The sequence below is a fragment of the Podarcis cretensis genome (assembly GCF_951804945.1).
Source record: "Podarcis cretensis genome assembly, chromosome: 7".
NCBI lineage: Eukaryota > Metazoa > Chordata > Lepidosauria > Squamata > Lacertidae > Podarcis > Podarcis cretensis.
The window spans coordinates 13,598,444-13,623,522 of record NC_137176.1 but is presented as its reverse complement, the minus strand read 5'-3'; the positions used below and the strand labels follow the sequence as shown (position 1 = coordinate 13,623,522).

Genomic DNA, 25,079 nt, shown 5'->3' with positions numbered 1-25,079 from the left:
ATATATTTGCCCCCAGCTTCATCTGAATGTCCCTGTCAAGAGTCTTATAGGCTAATTCTGATCTGGAAAGCTAATTTCCAGAACTAAGTGGAGGTGAATTCATTCTCTGAAAGTGGTAGGTGAAAGTCACCTTGTGGGGAGTTTTCTGCGTCACCAATGTGTCACGTTTGTGAGTTTAGCACATAAGCCTCTGTCAAAATTGAAACAGAAGCTAAAGGCTATCGTTGAGTTCCATGCTGTCCCGCTCTTCATCCCCTCTGGACTTTTGCAGGTCTGGGGCATTTAGCAATTCATATTATTTAAATGGACAGTTCAGGCCTGCTAGATATTTTTCATCTGGATGTTAGGGTAGGAACTGAAATGTGGTGGGCTAGGGAGAAGAAATGGGACGCAGGTGGCACTGTGGGTTAAACCACAGAGCCTAGGACTTGCCGATCAGAAGGTCGGCGGTTTGAATCCCTGCATCGGGGTGAGCTCCCGTTGCTCGGTCCCTGCTCTTGCCAACATAGCAGTTCGAAAGCACATCAAAGTGCAAGTAGATAAATAGGTACCACTCCAGTGGGAAGGTAAACGGCATTTTCATGCGCTGCTCTGGTTCACCAGAAGCGGCTTAGTCATGCTGGCCACATGACCCTGAAGCTGTACGCCGGCTCCCTCGGCCAATAAAGCGAGATGTGCGCCTCAAACCCAGAGTCGGTCACGACTGGACCTAATAGTCAGGGGTCCCTTTACCTTTACTTTAGGGAGAAGAAATGCTTTGGGTACAGCCAGAAAGAGAGAGAGAGAAGTTTTTTAGGAATGATCAAGAAAGGTCTTGGGCTGGGGGGAGTTGTGCTGTTTCTTCAAAAGCTACACCTTTATTTTGGGGGACTAATGGTTTCATAAAGTACCGCTGCCTGAGAATATACTCTCCGGTACTCTCTTGTCACATGGAAACTGATCCTGTAAAGCTGCCCCATTACTTTTTATTACTCGGGGATTAGGAAGTGCGAAACACTGGGGTTTGTTAAGCCAAACCTGTGGCTTGTGCAAATACTGTAGAAGCAACAGTGATTCGTGGAGTTAATCCTTCCTCTGCAAAGAGCTACGAAAACTGTTGTCGATTAATCTCCTCTTAGTTCCTATTTCTTCAATATGTATTGTAAATATCAAGTTTTTCCTAAGGTTTCCCATAGTTCTGGCTACATCATAAGTAGAGGATTGCCCCAGGGAACATCTCATTTCTATTTATACAAACTCTCTAGCCACATTCAGCAGCCAGCACAGTATCAGAAAGGTATTTGCTGCTGCTTCTTTTCTTTTTTTAACTGAAGTTTAGATGCTGAAAATAAAAGGTTGTCCTATGGTTGGGCTCCTAATAAATGCTGACATCTAGTTTTCTTGGGCTTGCTGCTAGAGAATGCTTTGTTTAGCTTGTGGGAGTTCACAGGCTTTATTGTGGCAATGAAGGCAGGCAAGCATCCATTGAAACGTACATTATCAGGTGTACTCACAGAAGCCTCAAAACAGTTTCCTCCTCAAAGGATTGTTTTTGGAGTATTTGCCCTATATATTTCTTGAGTTACAGGAAGGATATGAAGTCATTCATCTTTGGGTGTAATTGCAAAGACCCTTATTTTCTGCATACCACAATTACATCAAGACATTTCCCACAGGGCAATGGAAAAACTAGCTAACTCTTCTTTTGCACTGTACTAGAATCTCTGATCTGTTAAGCCATGTTGTTGCTTATCTTATCAGATAAGAAATCCAGATCCAGGCTCCTATTCTTTATATTTACAGCAGGGTTGAGCCGAATTTGGCCTGCCAAGCATCCCCATTTGGCCCGTCACCTGTCCTACAGGTGGGGCTGGTAAAAACCTGGCTCAGCCAATCATCTGATCAGTGTTGCTTGCAAAACCTCTTTCAGAGCGATATGCAAAAGTGCAGGGGGGAAGTCACCCAATGCCGTTGTGGTATCAGGTGGTTGATAGCTGGGCACCTCCAACTTGGCCTGCAAAGGGTGAGTTACTATATGGCCCATTGTGCAAAAAAGTGTCCCGTCCTTCTTTGCAGCTCCCCACCAATGACTTCCTCTTTCCTTAATCTTCTTGTTCTGTGCATGCTCACAGGCTATTGACTGCTTTTTCCTTCTCCTCTCATCCCCTCTTTCCTTTCCCCTTATTCCTTTTCTCTTTACCCTGGACCTTCTTTGTTCTATTTATCTAGCAAGTCAATTCCCTAACCTTCCTATTTATTGCTCCTAAAATCTACAATTGGCTGCTACAAGTTCCTGTCCTCCTGATTTCTGCTACTCCTTCATTAAGCCCCATCAGTTTTATCTGGTATGTGTTGTTTGGATTCTCATGCCATGACCCTAGTGCACACAAACACATGGTACTCTTCTGGTGTGAGATACCTTTTAATGATGACAATGGCATTTGTAAAGTAAAGCAAGCACTCCGTTAATTTTTATAAGGATTCTGTTATTCAGATTAGCATATCACATTTGGGATTTACAATACCAGGAGTTATATTTGACTGCCTCCCAGCTGTATTTGTCCTGCTTTTATTCAAAACTGGGACAAAGCAAACTTGTGAAGCCTTTAGTTACCCTTGCAAAAATGTCTTCCTCTTCAAGCCAAATGTTCTTTTGTCCCAGAATTCCATATTTCTATTCAATAAATCCAATATATAGGGCTAGTTAAGTTGATTGTAAACTGCATTTACAAACTCTGAATTGTTCAAATGACAGTGTACGTTAGTTTCACATTATTCCTCTACTTGGTTTAATCTATGCTGCCTCCTACTCAGAAAAGAAAAAGCTTTTTGAGAAAGTAACGTGGTAAGAGAAATATGACAGAGTTTTATTTGTAGTTGATTAGTCATCTGCTTTTTAAATTTAATCAAGTAGATTTGAATACATCAATAAAGTCTCAATAGGGGTGTCTTTCTGAGATCCTGGGAGAAATATAAGTGAATGGACAAGTTGATAAAAGTTACCACTCACTGTTAGAATGGAAATACATCTTATTTTGAATCACTTTGGCAGTAACACATTGGAACCAAAACAGACAGAACTGCCAACAATTCAACATGTGACCTTAATGCAATTAACTTTTCCCTTATTGGCTGATATTGTTCCCTGCCAATGAGAGGCAGGGGGGTTGGGTAGGGTGGACATGATGTCCTGACTTCACGTGACATTCTGATGTGGGGGAGGGGCTCCTCTGGCCAGTGGTAGAGCTTCATGCTCTGGCACCGGGAGGCAGAGAGCAGGTGGGGCGCGTGTCCCGGGGGCATAGTGCGTGTCCTGGGGGCATGGTGCGTACCCTGGGGGCATGGCACACCACTGGCAGGGACATGGTGTGCATCCTGGGGGCAATGGTGCACCTCCTGCGGGGGCGTGGTGCCCAGCATGGGCGGGGGGCAGCTGAGATGGCACCCCACCGGGATCGTGCTGCCAGGGGCAGTGCACTCCCCCTGCTCCCCTCTTCCTCCACCAGTGCCTCTGGCATTGAGGGGGTGGGCCCCATCAAAAAAAGACTGGGGCCCCCCACAGTGCCTCAGTCCCCATGAGCTGGTGCCCTTGCTGCCAATTAATCAACCAAAGCATTGGTTGATTAATCTACCAATTCAACATTTAAAGTTTGATGGTTTGTTGCTATGTTTGAGCCAGGGAGTAAATTATTACATCTTCTAAGGGTTTCTCAACTTCTGATCTATTTTGCAGTAGTGTTGTGTCTTTCTTTCACAGGGTTGGTCTGAGTTGAAATGTGGGTGAATACCAGGGTGGAAAGCGCAGCTGTGCAGCCACACAGAAGAATAAATGGGGGAAGGAATAGGGAAGCACTAGAAATAGGGAAGCACTAGGAAACAAGTTGAAATGGTTCCTTTCAGTGGCTTTCTCCTGGCAATCCCTCTTCCCTGTTTCACTCCTTCCTCCTGTATTGACAGGACCACAGACCATAATACCAAGGTAGGCATGTGGTTTAAGTGTACTGAGAAAAGTATGAGAAGGTGCTCTCTAGAAGTGTATTTGTGGTGTCAGAAATTTGCCCCATTAAAAGTGCAGACATGATCAACCTATGACAGTGGCCAAACTTGGCCTTCCAGTTGTTTTGGGACTACAGTTCCCATCATCCCTGACCACTGGTTCTGTTAGCTAGGGATGGTAGGAGTTGTAGTCCCAAAACAGCCAGAGGGCCAAGTTTGGCCATCACTGACCTAGGGTTACAGGTCATTTGTGTAGTATCTGCTCTGCATGCAGAAGAATCCAGGTTCAATCTCCAGCAGCTCCATGTGGAGCTGGGAATGTGCTCTACCTGAAATCTTGGAAAGCCACTGCCAGTAGTATGGTAAGCCATCAATTTACCTTTGGGTTGCATTCTTGAAATTGTGCCTAATGCCAGCTGTGTATAGTCAAAACACATTGGGTGCAATGGCAGGTGGGATTGCCAAAGTCTCCCCCTCCCCAGACATCATCCTCCTCCTCCTCTTTCTTTCTTTCTTTCTTTCTTTCTTTCTTTCTTTCTTTCTTTCTTTCTCTTTCTCTTTCTTTCTTTCTTTCTTTCCTCTTCTTTGCCGACTGTGTAAAGTAGACTGTGCACAACTTAAATGTGCATAAGTTGTGGGCTTATTGTATGGACAATGAGCCAAATGGAGTAATGATCTGACTTGGTACAAGGCAGCTTTCTAAGTTTTTGTTTGCCATTGAAATCTTGCTTTTAAATTTGGCAGTTCATAACATGGAGAAACCAGGATAAAACAGAGGAAGAGATAAATGAATGCTTTGAATAAGGGGAGATGTAGATAAGTGGTGGGGCTGCCATATGTCTGGGATTTTGAAGGCGGGATTGATGTCCAGGGGGAATTTCCGAAAGGCGGCGCTTTGTCCTGGATCTTAGGCAAGTCAAATGAAAAATTGTGAGCTTTTTTTGAGGGGGGGAATCTCAAAAACTTTGGGGGTTGTCTAAAAAAAGCTCAATATTTTCGGGGGTCCTGGTTTTTACTTTTTGAAATATGGCAGCCCTATAAGTGGGGGTTTGAACAAATATTTGAACGGAACAAGTCAGTAACTTGGTGAAGTGCTGTGAAAAGGAGCAAAAAGAAGAGAGAAACAAAATCAGAAGAAGAATACCGTGAGCCCAGAAGTACAATGGGTGTTTTCTGAAACTCTGTTGCAATGTGCTGACCTAGATATTCCTCTAGAAAGTTTAGGAAATTGTTGGCCTTTTTCATTTTTTGCCACGACCAATATACATCAGCTTATCTTTTTCTCCTTCTAGATCAAAGAAGCACTGTCCTATCTGATCACATCCAACACAGTTCTCTAAAACTTGCAAGGTTACCTTTTTCTCCCACACTGTTTCTAGATAGAGACCTTGCCTCAATATGACCCTTTGTGTCACTTCTGAGTTCCTAAGACGGCATTACGAAAGGATTTTCGTACACATTAAAATGAATCTGTCTGAAGTCTCTTAGATGTAGTTTGCAGAATAGTACTGGCAAGGACATTTATATAGGGTGCTTGTTTTTATGAGGCAGATCAGATGTGAATTTGTTTTGCCTAATATGAGGACTAGAGAGCAGGGAGATCAGAAGCAAAAGGGGACAGGGTTTAATTATGCCACTAATTCTTAGGTACAAGTCGGTGAGACACCTCTATCTCTTGTGTTGCCCAAAGCTTCACAGTCAAGGAGAAGGTTTGCACAGGGTATATGAATGTAAGGTGTCTGAATTTCTCGGACCTAGACACTATGGGCTAGCTTAGCCTTTGCAGCCTTGAAATGTCCAGACCTTTGGGGCTTCTTGCACAGTTCCAGGACTTGGATGAAAAATAGCTCATGTTGTCCCATATTTCTACGTCAAAACCTCCCAGAAGTGTTTGATAATGAAAATGAAGCCAACACTACAGTTTTCCCCCAGCTGTAATCATTCAGGGGGGAGTAAAGTTTCATTTGCTGAGATTTCTTCTTCTGCACAACTGTTCAAGGTGAGGAGCCCTGCTCTCCTTGTACATTTATTAAAATATATCTCTCGTCCTTCCATTAAATTCAGATCTAAAGCTGATTATATACATTCAGCTAATTCAGTGTAAAACAAAACATATCATTATCACAGAAGATAAACTATAATCCTACATCCATTTACCTGGGAGTAAGCCCATTGAACTCAATGGGACTTACTACTGAATACAGTACACACAGATACATATAGGATTGTTCTGTAAGATTAGCAATCATTAAGAGTCATTGAAAGCCTGCAGGGGAGGGCTGATTTCATCGGGCACCAAATATATGTTGAAAGAAGGTGTCAGGTAAACATGTTTGGGGGGGACATTCCACATTTGGGGTGCCACAATGGTAAAGGCACTGTCTCTGCTAGCCAACAAATTAATTGCAGAAGGCTGAGGTACCCTGAGCTGATCATTTTATTTCATCGGTAGGTTTGCGCAGATGTTCTCCAGAATAAATGACTGACCTTAGTGGATGGCTTCCAGAGTAAAAAGAGTCTTTGTAATTAGTTGTTTTTGTTTAAAAAAACAAAAACATCTATCTGTATAACCAGTCTGCATCAATAAATCGAACAAATTAAATTTAAGAACATAATCAAGGAATATTCAATATGATATATCACATAATAGTTTGTGTATTAAAGTGTTCACATTACAGGGCATGCAGCCAATGGACTTCAGATCAATATTCCAGAGCATTGCTGGACAATACTAGTAATGAAAAGAGAGGCTCGCTGTTGTTAAATAAATGTGGGGAGAAGAGAAAGGGGTGGATTAATAGCTAAAGGCCTCCTCTTAAGAAGAGGCATCTCTGTAGAAAAACCAGAAGCATTTTTGTTAGGGATTGTAGGACAAAACCTGCCAAGGAAAAACCGGAACTTATTTATGTATGCTACAAAAGCAGCAATAGTCTTGATAGCACAAGGATGGAAGAGTGAGGAAACCCTGACAAAAGAACAGTGGCAAGAGAAACTGATGAACTACGCAGAACTGGCTAAATTGACATACAAACTGCGAGACAAGGACAACTGTGACTTCAAGGAAGAATGGGAACTTTATACAAATTATTTAAAAACACAACAAAATGAACTGGACTCCTTGGCAGGTTTTGAATAAACATACACAAATTTATTGTTGACAACATGATGGACAGATATGTAAGGATATATACAATTTTATAATATGCAGAGAAAATATGTGCAGCGAAATCGGAGAAGAGCTGAGGGAAGTCCTTTGGGGGGGAGGGGAATAAAAAAGGGGTGAAATTATGTAGGTTTGACAATTTATATGGTTTATATGGTTTATAATTATATGGTTTGACAATTTGTTATGTGGAAATTGAGCAATAAGAATATTTTAAAAAAAGAAGAAGAGGCATCTCATTCTGCAGTGGGCTTCCAGCTATTTCATAACATGCTGCAAATTGTCTCTTTTCTTAGCGTGCATAGTTTGCTTCCAAAAAATTGATGCCATCACAGCCTACATTCTTTTCCTGTTTTCCTTGACACTGCTGCTCACTTTGTCTTTTTAAGCACTCCCCAATGTCATGATGGTCACCTCACCATTGTAATGTCACCTCCCTAGGCTTACTTTGGCATCCTTGTGCCATTTTTCTGACACTACTTAAAAAAACAACATGGTTTTGTTTATGCTCATCTTTGCACTGCAGCCTGGCCCCTGCAGATTTGCAGAGATGTAGTTGTTCAGTTCTCTAAAAACAACAGTGTATGATTTGCATAAAACTTTCATTACCTCCGGGATTTTTTTCAAAACAAGACAAAACAAAAACAAAACCCTGTCAGTGCAGGATGGCTCACTAGTCTTGGATTAACATTTTATGAGATTGTTCATTCTCCCCTGTTCATCATGAACAAGGTAAAGGTAAAGGTAAAGGTACCCCTGCCCATACGGGCCAGTCTTGACAGACTCTGGGGTTGTGCGCCCATCTCACTCAAGAGGCCAGGGGCCAGCGCTGTCTGGAGACACTTCCGGGTCACGTGGCCAGCGTGACATCGCTGCTCTGGCGAGCCAGAGCCGCATACGGAAACGCCGTTTACCTTCCCGCTGGTAAGCGGTCCCTATTTATCTACTTGCACCCGGGGGTGCTTTCGAACTGCTAGGTTGGCAGGCGCTGGGACCGAGCAGCGGGAGCGCACCCCGCCGCAGGGATTCGAACCGCCGACCTTTCGATCGGCAAGTCCTAGGCGCTGAGGCTTTAACCCACAGCGCCACCTGCGTCCCTCATCATGAACAAAGAGAGTAATTAATCAAACAAATAAAAGTTGTGACAAAAGGCAGAACAGGTTCACTAGCTATTTTCCACCCAACCTGAGCGAAATGTTATTTCTAGTTCCTATATTTCTTATTGGGACACGGGTGGTGCTGTGGGTTAAACCACAGAACCTAGGACCTGCCGATCGAAAGGTTGGCGGTTCGAATCCCCGTGGCGGGGTGAGCTCCCGTCGTTCGGTCCCAGCTCCTGCCTACCTAGCAGTTCAAAAGCACCCCTAAGTGCAAGTAGATAAATAGGTACCGCTTTCTAGCGGGAAGGTAAACGGCGTTTCTGTGTGCGGCGCTGGTGCTGGCTCACCAGATGCAGCTTAGTCACGCTGGCCATGTGACCTGGAAGTGTCTTCGGACAGCGCCGGCTCCTGGCCTCTTGAGCGAGATGAGCGCGCAACCCTAGAGTCGGTCACGACTGGCCCTGATGGGCAGGGGTACCTTTATATTTCTTATTGTTTGGTAGGGTAGGGTATTTGCTGGCATGCTGGCTGTAGCTTTAATTACTTCTAGAATGGTTTGGGGAAAGAGTTTAGTGCGTCATGGAAAGTAGTGTTGCTGTCGTTTGGTTTGATCAGTAAAGAATGTTTCAGAGCAGGCTTGCTTGAGAGAAGTTGTATCAGCTGTACCTAAGAGAAGGGTAGCTCCCACTTGGTCTTTCTCTTTGGGTACACTGGAATTAGCACCACAGATGAGTAAATAATAGTAGTAATAATAATAATAATAATAATAATAATAATAATAATAATTTATTTATACCCCGCCCATCTGGCTGGGTTTCCCCAGCCACTCTGGGCGGCTTCCAACAAAACACTAAAATACCATAATCTATTAAACATTAAAAGCTTCCCTAAACAGGGCTGCCTTCAGATGTCTTTTAAAAGTTTGGTAGTTATTTTTCTCTTTGACATCTGGTGGGAGGGTGTTCCAAAGGGCAGGTGCCACTACCGAGAAGGCCCTCTGCCTAGTTCCCTGTAACTTGGCTTCTCACAGTGAGGGAACTGCCAGAAGGCCCTCGGTGCTGGACCTCAGTGTGGACATACAAACATGTGCCATTGGAATGGGTCATCACCACAATTTATTGGGGAAAACCCAGTGCTTTTTTCTGGGGGGACGCAGGGGTACACATACCCCTAAACATTTTGTGAATCTAACAGAAGAAGAAACTATTTTTTTATTTTTAAAAAAATAGTTTCTTCTCTAGCACGGTGAATCATCTGTTCCATTGCTACCCCCAATGGCGGCCTCATTTCCTGTCACGTGTTTCCTGAGTCTCAGGCGGAAGTGAGCATTTAATGTGTGAAGTAGGAGTTGAAATCTAGCATGGTGATTGGTCAGTTTCGTTGTTACCACCTCCGATGGCAGCTTCATTTTCTTTCCCAGTGATTTTTTTGAGTCAAAATGAGAGTACCCCTAAACAGTTTTTTAGAAAAAAAAGCACTGGAAAAAACAACATTTTTTTTGTACTGGAGTCCAGCCTTAGCCTTTAGGATTATATGTGATCAAGAGGTAGTTTTATAGTCTATTTCTTTATTTCTTTATTACATTTATATTACACCATATATTTGAGGATCTCAGGGTTCTGCATATGATCTACCCAGGCATGGCCAAACTTGGCCCTCCAGGTGTTTTGGGACTATAATTCCCATCATCCCTGACCACTGGTCCTGTTAGATAGGGATGATGGGAGTTGTAGTCCCAAAACATCTGGAGGGCCAAGTTTGGCTATGCCTGACCTACACACACACACACACACACACACACACACTTAATTTTCATAACACCTTGTAAAACTGGATAGTGAGATTCATGGGTAAACTGGGTCTACTTGGTCCTAGTCAAACATTCTAGTCCCTAGACCAGGTTTTCCCAAACTTGGGTCCCCAGCTGTTTTTGGACTACCATTCCCATCACCCCTTACCACTGGTCTGGCTAGCTGGGGAATGATGGGAGTTGTAGTCCAAAAACTGCTGGGGAAACCCTTCCCTGGTCTATGCTGACTCTCAGTCATGTAATAATAATATATTCAAACTTTCTTTTACACACTTGTGCAAGATTTACTGCATGAGGAAAGAGTTATGGAAGAAAATTTCTAGTAGTATTAAGCACTGGCTTACAATATTGAAGATCTCCGTGACACTGTGGAGAGCACATATTCTAGATTGATAGAGAAGTATAAGGAACAGTCATAAAAAGAGGCTGTGTCCTCTTCAGAGTTCATCTACTGCACATTTTATTTTATTTTTTGAGTACCTTTTAGAAACGGTATAAAACCTGGAGACTTTTTCTGTCATATGAAGGGTTATTCTTGATTTGAGAAATTGTGCTGATTCATTGGTTTACTGCAAAATTAGTAGAGTTGGCTGAAACCTAACAGAGATGTTGATACTGAGCCTATTGCTTCTTTCAAAGCTTTTTGTCAGGGAACTGCCATTGGAGACAGGAGAGGAGGTAAGGCGCAGCAGCGATGCAGGAGAAGGACCCAGTAGGGAAAGAGAGCTCACTTCCTGTGGGGAAGGAAATCGGCGTGACACCAGGAAGAAAGGGGAGCCTGGGAGGACTTCGGAGAGAGGGGTCCAAGACACTTCCACAGAGACCAGCGGGGAGAGCACAGGACCTCCACTGGGCACGCCCACTCTGCACAGAAAGCTTCTGCGCAGGGAGGCTAGGCGGAGACTTGGTGTCAAAGAACTTTTATGCTGGAAAAAGTTCAGGAAACGCCCACTGACGGATTCTGCCAGTGACTGACACAGCCACGGAGTAAGGGCTGTCAGCCAGGGAAAGGTTTAGCCAGACAACGTTGCCTAGAGCAGCAGGCCATTTACGCACGAGCAACCCCTATTCCCATTACACTTTTAGTTATGTTTCCAGACATGGTGCTAAGACCACAAACCCTTGCAATCTCATGTGCTGCCTCTTCAGTTAATCACTAGTTACACAATGTCCTGTCTGGCTGGAGGCCAGGGTGTTTATGGGAAATCTCTCTCTCTCTTCTACTGATATCGATAATAGATAAGGATGCCACCAGGAGAGGTGAGAAATGGTAACAGCAGAACTGACTGACAGAACTGTCATCCCCTATTGCTAAATCTATTCATAGGACAATATAAATCAAGCGCCAACTACGGTACTCTTTTCCACCAAATAAGAGATGTGTTTAATATCTGTCATTTTCAGTAAAGGTGGGGGGTAGATGGGGGTGAGTAGAGAGAAGATTGTAAGTAAATTTGATGTATGTATGTATCCCCCTAAGAATGCGTCGAAAAAATCCACGTGTGAAACAGCTGTAAAATGATTAAGAAAGAATGTGCAGATATTACAGGAGTTTGGCTTGGTCAGGTTTGAGAAAAAGAGAGTCTGAAAGACAATATTCAGAGAATATTTTACCCCTCCTTTCCTCCAACCTGGAGGCAGCTTACTAAGGGCAGCTTAAAGGTAAAGGTAAAGGGACCCCTGACAATTAAGTCCAGTCGTGAACGACTCTGGGGTTGCTGCGCTCATCTCACTTTATAGGCCGAGGGAGCCGGTGTTTGTAAATAAAACAACCTTGCGGTAATAAAATCACAAATAATACAGTAAAATCAGCAGTGATAAGAATCCGTAGGACCTCACACAGAAGTCAATTTCCTTTATGATCCAAGCGCCTAAACAAAAATGTATTCATTCTTTGTTTAGATACTTCTACTATGGGGACAGACTGAATACCACCTAGGGGAGTGCATGTTAGTTTCCCATAAATCCATCAGATGTGATAACAGGTAAAAAGGTAAAGGTAAAGGTACCCCTGCCCGTACGGGCCAGTCTTGACAGACTCTGGGGTTGTGCGCCCATCTCACTTAAGAGGCCAGGGGCCAGCGCTGTCCGGAGACACTTCCGGGTCACGTGGCCAGCGTGACATCGCTGCTCTGGCGAGCCAGAGTCACACACGGAAACGCCGTTTACCTTCCCGCTGGTAAGCGGTCCCTATTTATCTACTTGCACCCGGAGGTGCTTTCGAACTGCTAGGTTGGCAGGCACTGGGACCGAGCAGCGGGAGCGCACCCCGCCGCAGGGATTCGAACCGCCGACCTTTCGATCGGCAAGTCCTAGGCGCTGAGGCTTTAACCCACAGCGCCACCTGCGTCCCACCGTGATAACAGGTAGAGCTATTTAAATAAAATACTATTTTGTGAGATAGCAGCAAGTGGAATATTTAGGCAGGAAATCAGAAGAGTTTAAGCAATTAAGAGTGCAAAACGTTCTGAAATAAGCATATGAACAAAGAACTTCACTGTTCTTTGAATGCAGAAGTGGATAAACTAATGAATGGATAAGCTATGATTGTTTATAGTCTTATGCCTAATTGTGCTTTAAAGGGGCTTTGTTGCTTTGTGTTATTTTTCTTCTGCGGCAACTGCACATTTTAGTCTTGTCAGGCACCTAGCAGTAGAAAGAAGCTGGTCATATTCTTTAGCTAATTACTGGAGACTATGCAAACTTCCATTATAAAGTCTATGCCTGAAAGGCTATGTTGTTTTGAATACCTGCCCTTAATTTCTGCATTCCTACAGCACCTCATTAAGTTCCATTGCAGCAACCTGGTCAGGGACTAAGTAATATACCTGAAGGAGTGTCTCCACCTCCATCATTCAGCTCAGACACTGAGGTCCACTTCTGAGGGTCTTCTGGCAGTTCCCTCACTGTGAGAAGTAAAGTTACAGGGAACAGGCAGGGGGCCTTCTCGGCAGTGGCACCCTCCCTGTGGAACACCCTCCCGTAAGATGTCAGGGAGATAAAGAATTACACAACTTTTAAAAAACATCTGAAGGCAGCCCTGTATTGGGAAGTTTTTAATGTTTGATGTTTTACTATGTTTTTATATATGCTGTGGCTGGGGAAACCCAGCCTGATGGGCAGTGTATAAACAGTATAAGGGTGGGGTATAAATAAATGAGGATGATGATGATGATAGCTGCTCCAGTCTTGTCCTGGGCAAGTCATGGCTGCTGTACAATTTTTTATTTTTTATTTTGTTTAGACTGTTCTGATTTTGGATATCCTGGGGCATACCTGGTATGCCCCTTGTCTCTCTACAAGCCATTGATTTATTTTATATTATTAACATCCCTCTGGAGAGTTTGGGATTTCTTGGCACACTGATGCATAAGAAGGTGCTTATTCTCATGTCTGTTAGTCTTATAGTCCCGGTTTTGTGTATGTTTCATGTTTGCTGCAATCATGTGCTAAGCCTGCTGTGCTTGTGTGAAGGGAGAATTGCCTGCACTTTCAATGAGAGTGAATCCTGAAAGAAAAGAGATCTCTGCACAAAATTAAAACCCTCCTTTACTTGAAACGATAACCAGAAAAAGTCCTTTCCATCCTCTTCCTAAAATAATAAATGGCACATGCCAGCAATAACCCTCTAAAACACAGAACAACCAGACAGATATTGGACATCATTTGGCACCAACCATCAATTTTTAAAGCCTTTCTCAATAAAGCACAGTTACTGTATTTGAAGAAAATAATCTTTTGTGATATTTTCCATTGCACCTTCTTTCAACAACTAGCATAATCCTTCTAGTCTGCCTTTTGGGTAGCATTGCCAACCATTTATTATTGCACACTAGTCTGACCAGTGAAAAACATTTGCTAACAGGAAAGTACTATCTGAAAGCCGATGAACCCTAGGGGTAGTCCAACTGTTTTATTCATTTATCCCTTCCTTTTCTTTGAACAGAAACCAGAGTAGCTTGCAACTTAAAATCAAATAAAATGCATACCCTCCAATATTTCTCCAATGAAAACACAGACGTCCTATTCCATAATGATAATTTTACTATTTATACCCCACACATCTTACTGGGTTGCCCCAGCCACTCTGGGTAACTTCCAACATATACAATAACATAATAGAACATTTAACATTTAAAAATCTTACCTATACAGGATTGCCTTCAGATGGCATGTGGGTCAGATAACTCCATACCCTCCAGCATTTCACCAGTGAAAATAAGGACATCCTAAGGAAAAGTGGGACATTCTGGGATCAAATCCAGAAACTGGGATGGCTTCTCTAAATCAGGGATGTCCCTGGAAAATAGGGACACTTGGAGAGTCTGCGAATGGCAGTAAAATCATACCTGCAAATAATGATAAAACAAAATAGCTGCAGAAATAAACAATCTCGTAATATAAACAATGCAACAGCAAATCACAAGGGGGGGGGGGACAACAACCAACATAAAAGCAGGAGCAGAAAATAAAAACATCTCCAAGAAATCCTCAGCCCTAAAAGTTTTCTGTATTGCAGCTAGGTGGGTCTCCCTAAGGAGGGCACACTGCCTCCAACACCCAGATCTGCCAAATTTGCTTATTGGCACATGCTAGGCCAGGCATAGGCAAACTCCGGCCCTCCAGAGGTTTGGGACTACAATTCCCATCATCCCTAGCTAACAGGACCAGTGGTCAGGGATGATGGGAATTGTAGTCCCAAACACCTGGAGGGCTGGAGTTTGCCTGTGCCTGTGCTAGGCTTTTCTAGGGCATGCCAGATTCCATTTGGGCCGCCCATGAACTGGGAACTTCTGCTGCCTAGTTCACCATAACTTTGGCCCCTAGCCTCATACATTCCCTCCCCACTCCCTGCCGCCCTTGGCCCAGCCAGGGGGAGGTGGGCAGTACTTTTTAAAAAAGTCAAAAGTTGATAAATCTACCAGTGGGGGGAGAGACAGAGGGTCATCCTGAAACCAGGAACAAGGAAGCTTCTTGGATACTGTCAGGGAACTGCCATCAGCTCAGAGGTGAGAGGTGGAAGGGCAGTTGTGTTACAGGGAGCCTCCGAAGATCTTGTGAAGATCTGGCAAGGAGGAAAGCCCCACCTCCAGTGCAGGGACCAGGAGATGCTAGGGAGAGCCTCAACACTGAGCCTGAGCAAAGCGGAGGGGAGGCAAGTCCCCCTTTGCCAGCGCCCACTCTGCGCAGTAGGTTTGGGCACAGAGAGGGGAGGAGAAGGATGGGGGTCACACAACTGTTATGCTGGGGGAGGTATAAGGACCGCCCACTCCCAGATTCTGCTAGCGACTGAGCGGACATGGACTTGCAACGCTCTGCACTGTAAATAGTTTGTACTAATAATAAAGCCCGGAAAAGACAGGTTGGAGTCTTGCCTGTTTGCTCTCGAGCAACCACACCACCACCTGACAGATACATATTACCTGGATTCCACAAAGTTTGTAACAGAAGTGTGTTTTGCATTTCAGGAGTTACAGTTTGAAAGGCTTACCCGAGAACTTGAGGCTGAACGCCAGATTGTCGCCAGCCAGCTGGAGAGATGTAAACTGGGATCTGAGACTGGAAGCATGAACAGCATTAGGTATTGTATGAGATTTATTGTGTTATTTCTCCATAACTGATTGGCATTGATAATGGATTGTGTTCCTCCTCTGACATATCAGGGTGGAGCTGTGATTTATTAGCAAAGAGAAAATGATTGTGAATTGTGGGCAAAAATGGATGTCGCAAATACTCGTGAAAACTGTGGAGGCAATGAAATAATTTGACTTCTGAATCTGCTAGGCTTGGCTCCTTTTTCTCATGCACTGGGATAAGAAAAATAAATGTAGTGAAAAATAAAAGCAGTTTTTTGGCATGTGGAAATGGAGAGAGTGCCCCAGATCATGTCCTGTCACACAAACATAACTTGTGGAAATATATTACTGGATAACCTTTTGGTCATTCTTCTGGTTGGATCATTTTAGTAGAGAAATTATTTATGCATTTTAAAATATGTATGATTTTTAACTGCAATGTTCTGAAATCTGGTTCTTCTTGTATCTCTGGGAAATAATGAGAAAAATGTTCATGCAGGTAGCATGATTCCGTATGCAGAATTATAATGGTGCTATTAGATTTCACTTTTAAAAGGTTCGATCTAAACAGAGACTTGCATGGAATACTAAATTTAGGTTGGTATCTTAGGTTGCTTGTCTGAAGGCATGATTAGGCTTGTAAAGTGAATTTGTAGTAGAAGATCATTCTTGTAAGAGGACGAAATGATTACACTGGAGACGATCCTCTAAACATTTCTAAACAATTGCATAATATGAATGAGATGTTGACAGAAGAATAGCCCAGTTATTGCTTCATGATAATAGGCCATACACTTCATGGAGCCAAATTTGCAAATAATTAAAAAAGCACTCCAAGTTTGATGATATGCCAGAAATTTGAGAGACCCGGAAAACAAAATAAAAATCAAATGATTGCATAGTAATTTCTGGTTAGTCAAAATCCTTTAAAACAATATTTTATTTTAAATAATTAAGCAAATGCAAGAAGGGGGTCAAAAGGTTCGCAATGTGGTTTCAAGATACTGCCAATCTGTTCTTAAATGTGTGCATTGATTCTTGGTGTTTTTTAAGCGTCTAAAGGCACAGTGGCAGTATTGTAGTCATTGACGTTAATCCGACATGCGATTATTGCTAATTTTATACATTTCCCCTAAACACTCTTCCTAACAGTAGGAATATTGCCTGATCTCAGTAGTATATCCATGGGGGCCTGGAACAGAATCCCCATGTAAATAGGGGGTCACCTGTACTCCTAGGACAACTGAAAGAAGTTCTTGCATTTATGTCCACCACTATTAACAAAAGCAGTGAGTGCACCCCTTCATTGTAGGATATTAGCAACTATATCCTAGGCTACCCTTCCTGAATCCCAAAATGGTTTTCGACCTTCTAGGGGGACAGTGGACATGATTTTCACTGCAGAGAGCAAAACCAACCCCTGTATATAGGGTTTATTGACCTGACTAAGGCCTTCAACACTCTAAATCGTAATGCCCTGTGGACTGTCTTTCTGAAAATTGGCTGCCCAGATACATTTGTGAACATCATGCAGCTCCTTAATGATAATATGACAGCAAGAGTCACACGTAACAATGGCTCTCAAAGTGAACCATTCACAGTGGGATCAGGTGTTAAACAGGGTTGTGTTATTGCCCCAACTCTACTATTTTCACTGCCATGAATCTACACATTGTCGAAGGGAAACTCCCCACCAGGGTAGAAATCATATATCAAACAGATGGAGAGCTCTTTAACTTGAGTACACTGAAAGCAAAGAGTAAGGTTACCATAACTTCTGTCATAGAGCTTCAATATGCTGATGACAATGCAGTGTATGCACACTCAGAGGATGACCTCCAAACCATCCTAAATAGTTTCACAGAAGCTTATGAAAAGCTTGGCCTATCACTCAACATCCATAAAACCAGCTACACCAACAAGCACAAACCAACCCCTCTGCAGCACCACTAATCAAACATAATGGTATAACACTGGAAAAGGTCAATCACTTCTCCTATCTGAGCATCTATTTTTCCACAAGGGCAGACACTGATGCCAAAATCCAGCATCGCCTGAGCTCTGTGAGTGCAGCTTTCTCCCAACTGAAGTGTAGAGTCTTTGAGGACATACTCAGGGAAACCAAAATGCTTGTTTGCAAAGCTATTGTACTACCAAACTTACTATATGCTTGTGAAACATGGACCACTTATAAACACCATCTCCAACTCCTCAAAAGATTCCATCAATGGTGTCTCTGAAAAAAATTACATGTCACTTGGGAAGAGAGGCAAACTGGAAGAAGCAAAGATCACCAGTGTCAAAGCAATGATTATTCAACATCAACTTTGTTGGACTGGTCATGTTGTGCGGATGCCTGATTATCATCTTTCAACACAACTACTCTACGCCAAACTTACGGTAAAAATGGAAAGCGTAATGCTGGCGGTCAACAAAAGAGGTTTAAAGACTCTCTTCAAGGCAAATCTAAAAAAAAAAGTAGCATAAACACTGACAACTGGGAAACAGTGGCCTGCAAGCATTCCAATTGGAGAATAGCCTTTACCAAAAGTGTCATGGACCTTAAAGACACTCAAACTCAGGACGAATAAGTGTTTGGCAAACCCTTGCCTTGATCAACTCCTGCCTGGAAACCTATGTCCCCAATGTGGATGGACGTGTGGATCCAGAACTGGCCTCCACAGTCATTTGCAGAGTCACTGTTAAGGCTGTGTTCATGGAAGACAATCTTTCTTAGCCAAGAGTGATCGCCAAAGAAGAATAAGATGGTGATTTACAAATTTGTATCATAAAACAGGAAGGAGAGAAGAAGTTGTTAGTTACATTGGGAAATTAACCACCTTGAACTGAGGACCTGAAATCTTGATCATGTGTTATAAACGGTGCTTCTTTTTCCAGCTCCAGATGCTGTGGAAGGTAGAGAATTGTGTTTGGAAATACATGGTTACAGAAGTTGGGCGCCATCCCTACTCTCTACTGAGTCATAGCAAAATTGGGGGGGGGGCATGTTTCCAGGTGCTTACCCAGGATCTGTGTTCTTTTGATAATCAAGACTGTCATAGTTTTAAGAAATATGATTTATTCACATATTTATACCTGAGTTTAGATGGAGGGAGTCCAGATCTTAAAGCACAGTCATCTCAGGAGGGGCTTGCTTCCCACAGCAATGCAGCACTGGAGTCCAAGGCATCTTTCCCAGCCTGCCTTCAGCCAAAATTATTCTGCCTATTCCAAGTCTGCTGCTGTGCCAAAGGCCCCAAACTCAAGTGTGACATCATGCCCAGTTGCCCTGGCAACTTTCCAGATCCCCTGCCTCTGTTCATACCTCAGGGCAGGAGGAAAAAAGACATTTTCTTACATGCCAATGGCCCTATATTGTTTCTTAATGGCCCTAGCTTGTTGTTGTTGTTTAGTCATTCAGTCGTGTCCAACTCTTCGTGACCCCATGGACCAGAGCACGCCAGGCACTCCTGTCTTCCACTGTCTCCTGCAGTTTGGTCAAACTCATGTTGGTAGCTTCGAGAACACTATCCAACCATCTCGTCCTCTGTCGTCCCCTTCTCCTTGTGCCCTCCATCTTTCCCATCTTTCCCAACATCAGGGTCTTGGTCCTAGCTTAGCCACGTCATTTTTCATAAGCTAGCCCAGGAATTCCTCTGTAGCTTGTATTTCTCCTTTCATATCCCAATTAGTCAAAATCCTACCATTTATTAATTTCTAGGGTTTAGGGTAAGGTTACCAGATGTCCCCGTTTCCTGGGGACAGTCCCCGGATTGACAAATCAGTCCTCATGCAAAATCCATTGACATTGAAAAGTGTCCCCGGATTCATTGAAAAAAATCTGGCAACCTTAGAACTTTAGGGAGCTCCTCAGGGCTTTTTTAAAGTTGGAACTCACCAGAACTTAGTCCCGGCACCTCTCAGGTGGGCACCATTGCCATTATAAGAGAACAAGGGAGGTTTTCATGGTGAGTTCTGGCACTTCTTTTTCTAGAAAAATATAACTGGTTTCTTCCCCCCAAAAAACCTCTTTAACAATAACAATTTGTTGGTAGGGAAGAATGCAGAGTAAGCAAAGCTAACATAGCTGGAGGCCCCACTATGTTACAGCAAATACTGCCATGTAATTATATTCATTTTCTAAAACCACAATCTCCCTGTTGACTCAATGGGAGATCTCAAGGAGTGTATTCCATGTATTATTCCGTGTAAAATGAGGATAGCCATGCCTCCTAGAGTTTCTCTGATCAATGTTTGGTCATTTTCACTTGAATACCAAACCAGGCTGCAGTCAAAAAGTGAAAACCCCAAGTCTGATCTTTCAGTACATTGTATGCTGATTTGCTTTTCTACTTTCACAGCCACTAACACTCAAATTAGTTATATATAGTACCAAACTGATGCAAGAGGCTTTCTTTTCTTACTAATTTAGGAATAGGTCACATTATTCTGATGAGTGTTTCCTTTGAAACCCTAGAACTGACCCCCTTTTCATTCTTTTTTTGTTTCCCTTTACTTTTGGCTGGTGCCTTTCTTGCCTTCCTGACTTTGGCAAGATGTGAAATGCACAGTAGGGGCTGTATCTGGAGCTTGAAAGGAGATGGGCTCAGTGTCATAATAAGGCTTTTCCATTTGTATGCTGCTCCAACCCTACTCATGAGGAAAATCAGTTACCATGGGATTCAGTATTGGAGACTCTTTGTGAATTGGAACAAAAGCATAATAAAGCTATTATGAGGAGCTTCACTGAATGGTTTAAAAAGAGACTTGGTGGTGATTTCCAGACAAGGGAGCATTGGAAACTATAAAGTTGATTATTATATCATGAAAGTAAACTGTAAGTTGCAGCACTGGGTGGGTTTTTTAATAATAAAAAAATGCAATGCAAAATGTTATTGCGTCAAAGAACTTAAAATTTTGAACAAATAGGCTTAAACACTATGCTAATGATAAGAAAGGGGACGAGGGTGGTGCTGTGGGTTAAACCACTGAGCCTTGGGCTTGCCAATCGGAAGGTCGGCAGTTCGAATCCCCACAATGGGGTGAGCTCCCGTTGTTCAGTCCCAGCTCCTGCCAACCTAGCAGTTTGAAAGCACTTCAAAGTTCAAGTAGATAAATAGGTACCGCTCTGGCGGGAAGGTAAACGGTGTTTCCATGTGCTGCTCTGGTTTCGCCAGAAGCAGCTTAGTCATGCTGGCCACATGACCTGGAAGCTGTCTGCGGACAAACGCTGGCTCCCTTGGCCAGTAAAGCGAGATGAGCGCCGCAACCCCAGAGTCGTTCGCAACTGGACTTAACTGTCAGGGGTCCTTTACCTTTAATGATAAGAAAAGGCAATTATAAAAATCACAAATCCCACTTTTCAGCACATAGACCAGCGATGGCCAAACTTGGCCCTCCAGTTGTTTTGGGACTACAATTCCCATCATCCCTGACTACTGGTCCTGTTAGCTAGGGATGATGGGAATTATAGTCCCAAAACAGCTGGAGGGCCAAGTTTGGCCATCACAGACATAGACAAACCCTATTGGATGTATATAAAAATGGTATTTTGTTTCTGAAATCTTTTATATATTTGTAGAATTTCCAGGGATCAACCAAGTTACATGTTACCCATGCTAAATGCACATGGTTGTCCCATGAATATAGCTCTCCAGTCACATAGAGAGTGTGGAAGATGCACGAGGAAACTGGGCTGGGCTGCAAGATACATGTTACATGAGAATCTTCTGCATCTTCTGCAATCCTCTCAAGGCAAATTTACAGCCTCCCAGATCATGGACACTGAGCCAAAATCTATGAGCTTTTTAGATCATGCCCAATTGCTCACATGAGCATGCAAGGTCAACATTTTGAGAGAGGCTGAAGCAAGTCACTAATTTTGACCAGTGACTTCAATCTTAGTGAGACCAAACTCCCTGAAGTGGCTGGTCTTATTTAGCCATACAAGTACTTTTAAAGCCTTCTGAACACATTCAATAGTCACATGACATGATGACAGAATGTAACGTCTGTAGTCCTATGGACTCCACTATATTAGACAAAGTGTTGTCTTATACGACTTATACATCTGCCTAAGCAGAACAATAATGAAAGCAGTCATAAGCCAGGTCTTGTGTCTTGTTGTGCAACAATTTTGTACTGTTACTTTACTACGGATACAGGAAAATGCAAAGCGGTGGAGTATTTGCTTTGAAATTTCTGGATGGTGCAGTAATTGTGAATAAGCATCATGTTCAGTACCCTAGTCGTTGACTCAGTCACTATCTGTTTGCTTGTGTTTGTGTGTGTCTTTAAAACAAATACATCTTATAAACTCTATTGTCAACAACCCAGAAAACATGTTAATAATACGCATGTTAATAAAACTAATAATACGCAAACATGAAGCCACTAGAAAGCTCAGTCAGGAGATGATAAATAAAAGCTTATTTAAAGGTAAAGGGACCCTGACCATTAGGTCCAGTCATGATGGACTCTGGGGTTGTGGCGCCCATCTCACTTTATTGGCCGAGGGAGCCGGCGTACAGCTCATGTGGTCACAGTCATGCGGCCAGCATGACTAAGCTGCTTCTGGAGAGCCAGAGCAGAGCACGAAAATGCCGTTTACCTTCCCGCTGGAGCGGTACCTATTTATCTACTTGCACTTCGACATGCGTTCGAACTGCTAGGTTGGCAGGAGCTGGGACCGAGCAACAGGAGCTCACCCCGTCGCGGGGATTCGAACTGCCGACCTTCTGATTGGCAAGCCCTAGGCTCTGTGGTTTAACCCGCAGTGCCACCCGCGTCCCTAAAGCTTATTTAATTGATTGCAAATGTACTGTATAGGTTTCCCCCTCCTGCCAAGTGGTAGAGAGTGACCTCCCACTATAATAATCTGTGCAGGAGCAGGTCAGCATGAAGTGGGGGGTTTGGGTGCAAAATATGAAAGGACAGTAGAAAAGGAGATGAGAGGAAGACTGATGCAAAGCTTATGGAGTTTTATCATTGACATAAATCAATACATTTCTGCCAAAATATTCTGCCACAAATCAAGAATGTTATGTCTATTATAGGACACATTTTGCTCACCAATCTCTACCATTTTCCTCATCCATTGCTCCATATGACTACAGTTATGTGGCTTCCAGTTATGGTTCTTTCATCATGGTTCCCAAAAATGGAAATGTGGCTCTCAGTTTCCATGAATACCTCCTTGAAGTGGAGGGCAGATTTTAGGTTCATTATCTTCTCTCTCAGGTTGATAGGGTTGCTATATGTTCTCTTAATTCCAGGACATGTCCTCTTTTTGATGGGTATGTAAAATGAGTGTCATCATAGTGATCCATAGTTAAAAGTAGAAGTCAGCAGATGTGTCCTCTTTTTTGCTCTTCAAAATATGGTAACCTTAGGGTAAGAGGACACAAGAGAGAGCCTTCTTGGTGGCTACTCCCAGATTGTAGAACCCCCTTTCATGGGAGGTACAATGACTCCTTTTTTCTGCTTTCCTTTTCCCAGCAGGCAAAGTATTTTTGTTGTTGTTGTTCCATCAGGCCTTTGGCCACTAACTGGCTGTTGTGGCAGGGTCTTCTGAAACTGAGTGTTGTGCCCTTTCTTTCTTACACTTTTAAGTGGTTGTGTTTTCAGTGCTGTTTTTCATAGCGTTACTTATTTACTTCTTCTTTAATATTAATATTTTTTTATTATGTGCTTTTAGTTATATTTGTTTTAATTTATGCCGAGAGCTGCCTTGGGTCCTGCACTGGGAGAAAAGTGGAGAATTAATAATAAATGGATAAATAAACAAAATTCCCCATCTTTTAACTCATCAGCATCCTTAGTGCCTTTAGAAGTCTCCTTAAGGAGGGCCATCGCAGGCTCTGTGTATTTCTTCAAGGTTGTAGCTGTCATCAAGGTGGCATCTTAGGATATATCTGCCACCTGCCCTGTATGGAGCTGTAGTGGGGTGAAATGAGATGCCCAAAAAGGACAAATAAAAAGTCAGGGATTGTGAGTTAAGGCCCTTAATTAAGGCTGCCCTTATAAAGTTTGGGAACTTAGGCAAAACAACTTGTCTGATAATATTCTGCATCCTTATATTCAGTATTCTGCAAATGAAAGGCATTTTGAAATAATTGAAGCAGTAAGGGGGTTAGATCCATAACACAAGAAAACAAGGAAGGGGAGTCAATGAACATGTAAGAAGAAGAAGAAGAAGAAGAAGAAGAAGAAGAAGAAGAAGAAGAGGAGGAGGAGGAGTTTGGATTTGATATCCCGCCTTTCACTCCCTTTAAGGAGTCTCAAAGCGGCTAACATTCTCCTTTCCCTTCCTCCCCCACAACAAACACTCTGTGAGGTGAGTGGGGCTGAGAGACTTCAAAGAAATGTGACTGGCCCAAGGTCACCCAGCAGCTGCATGTGGAGGAGCAGAGACGCGAACCCGGTTCCCCAGATTATGAGACTACCGCTCTTAACCACTACACCACACTGGCTCCTCTGTTAAAGGAATTGTCACGTTATCCAGATAAATAAAAATTTAAACCTTTAATTTCTTTGGTAATGAGTTATTCTCAAGCGTTCAGCATTAAGTGTGGTGCCTGTTTTAATCCATAAAAATGCAATTTGTGTTTTTTTTCTAATGGAGTAAACACAGATGTTTCACAACTTAAGCACATTCAAATCCCTAGAAAGAATGCCCAAAATATGAAAAACTAGGGAAAGACTGCAGTTGCAGTCATAAATTAATTTTTGTGCCGTGCTTCTCATAATATTTATTTTGCCAAAGATTCTTAGGTTACAGATATATTGTAAATTCCCTGATGGCTAATTATTATAGTCAGGTCTATACTTTTAATGGCATAATTATGGTCTGATTGCAAATGACTCTTAAATAAAGCTTTGGTTGATTAAATAGGGTGTTCTGCTTGGCAATGTATCATTATTGCAAATATGTATTTCTTTTCCTAACTTTCTTTACGCTCATATAGAGACAAGTTCTTATACAGTTATTGCAGATTAACTACATGACTAAAACCAAATTTTACAATGCAGAAAGCCAGAGAGAATGAAATAAGATACTATGCAATGAATAATTCTAAAACCCCATTATATGCTTGACCTTTATAATGTCCATCTCAGACAAAACAATTATTTATTCCAAATGTATTACTTTGCTGTGTGCGTGTGGTTTTTTTTATGTTACCAGAGATGCTGTTTCAAAAATCAGTGCAAGCAGGATTTTAAAAGCTAGCTCTTTTAATACATCCAATACTAAATACAAAAAGGTGTAGGAAAAGAATTGTGAATTTTACGCATATGTGGTGGAAGTGTAAGAAGATAACATCATTTCTGGAATTATCTTAGTATTTCTATTAGTCGGATGATTGAATACCCTTTACAATTAAGTCCATTTCATGGACTGCCAGGATGTTTAAGAAGAAAAGTGAATTGAAACATCTGGAATTGGCATGAACTCC

General features: G+C 42.6%; 1 protein-coding gene across 7 annotated transcripts in view; it reads left to right on the top strand.

Moving 5' to 3' along the window:
- The window catches only part of CTNND2 (catenin delta 2), a 528,002-nt gene that overhangs the window by 157,190 nt on the left and 345,733 nt on the right, over positions 1-25,079 (top strand). For all 7 annotated transcript variants that reach the window (XM_079984908.1, XM_079984909.1, XM_079984910.1 and 4 more), the window contains one exon: positions 15,517-15,629. In XM_079984908.1, coding sequence (XP_079841034.1) covers positions 15,517-15,629 — 113 coding nt within the window. The remainder of the gene's footprint in view (positions 1-15,516; positions 15,630-25,079) is intronic.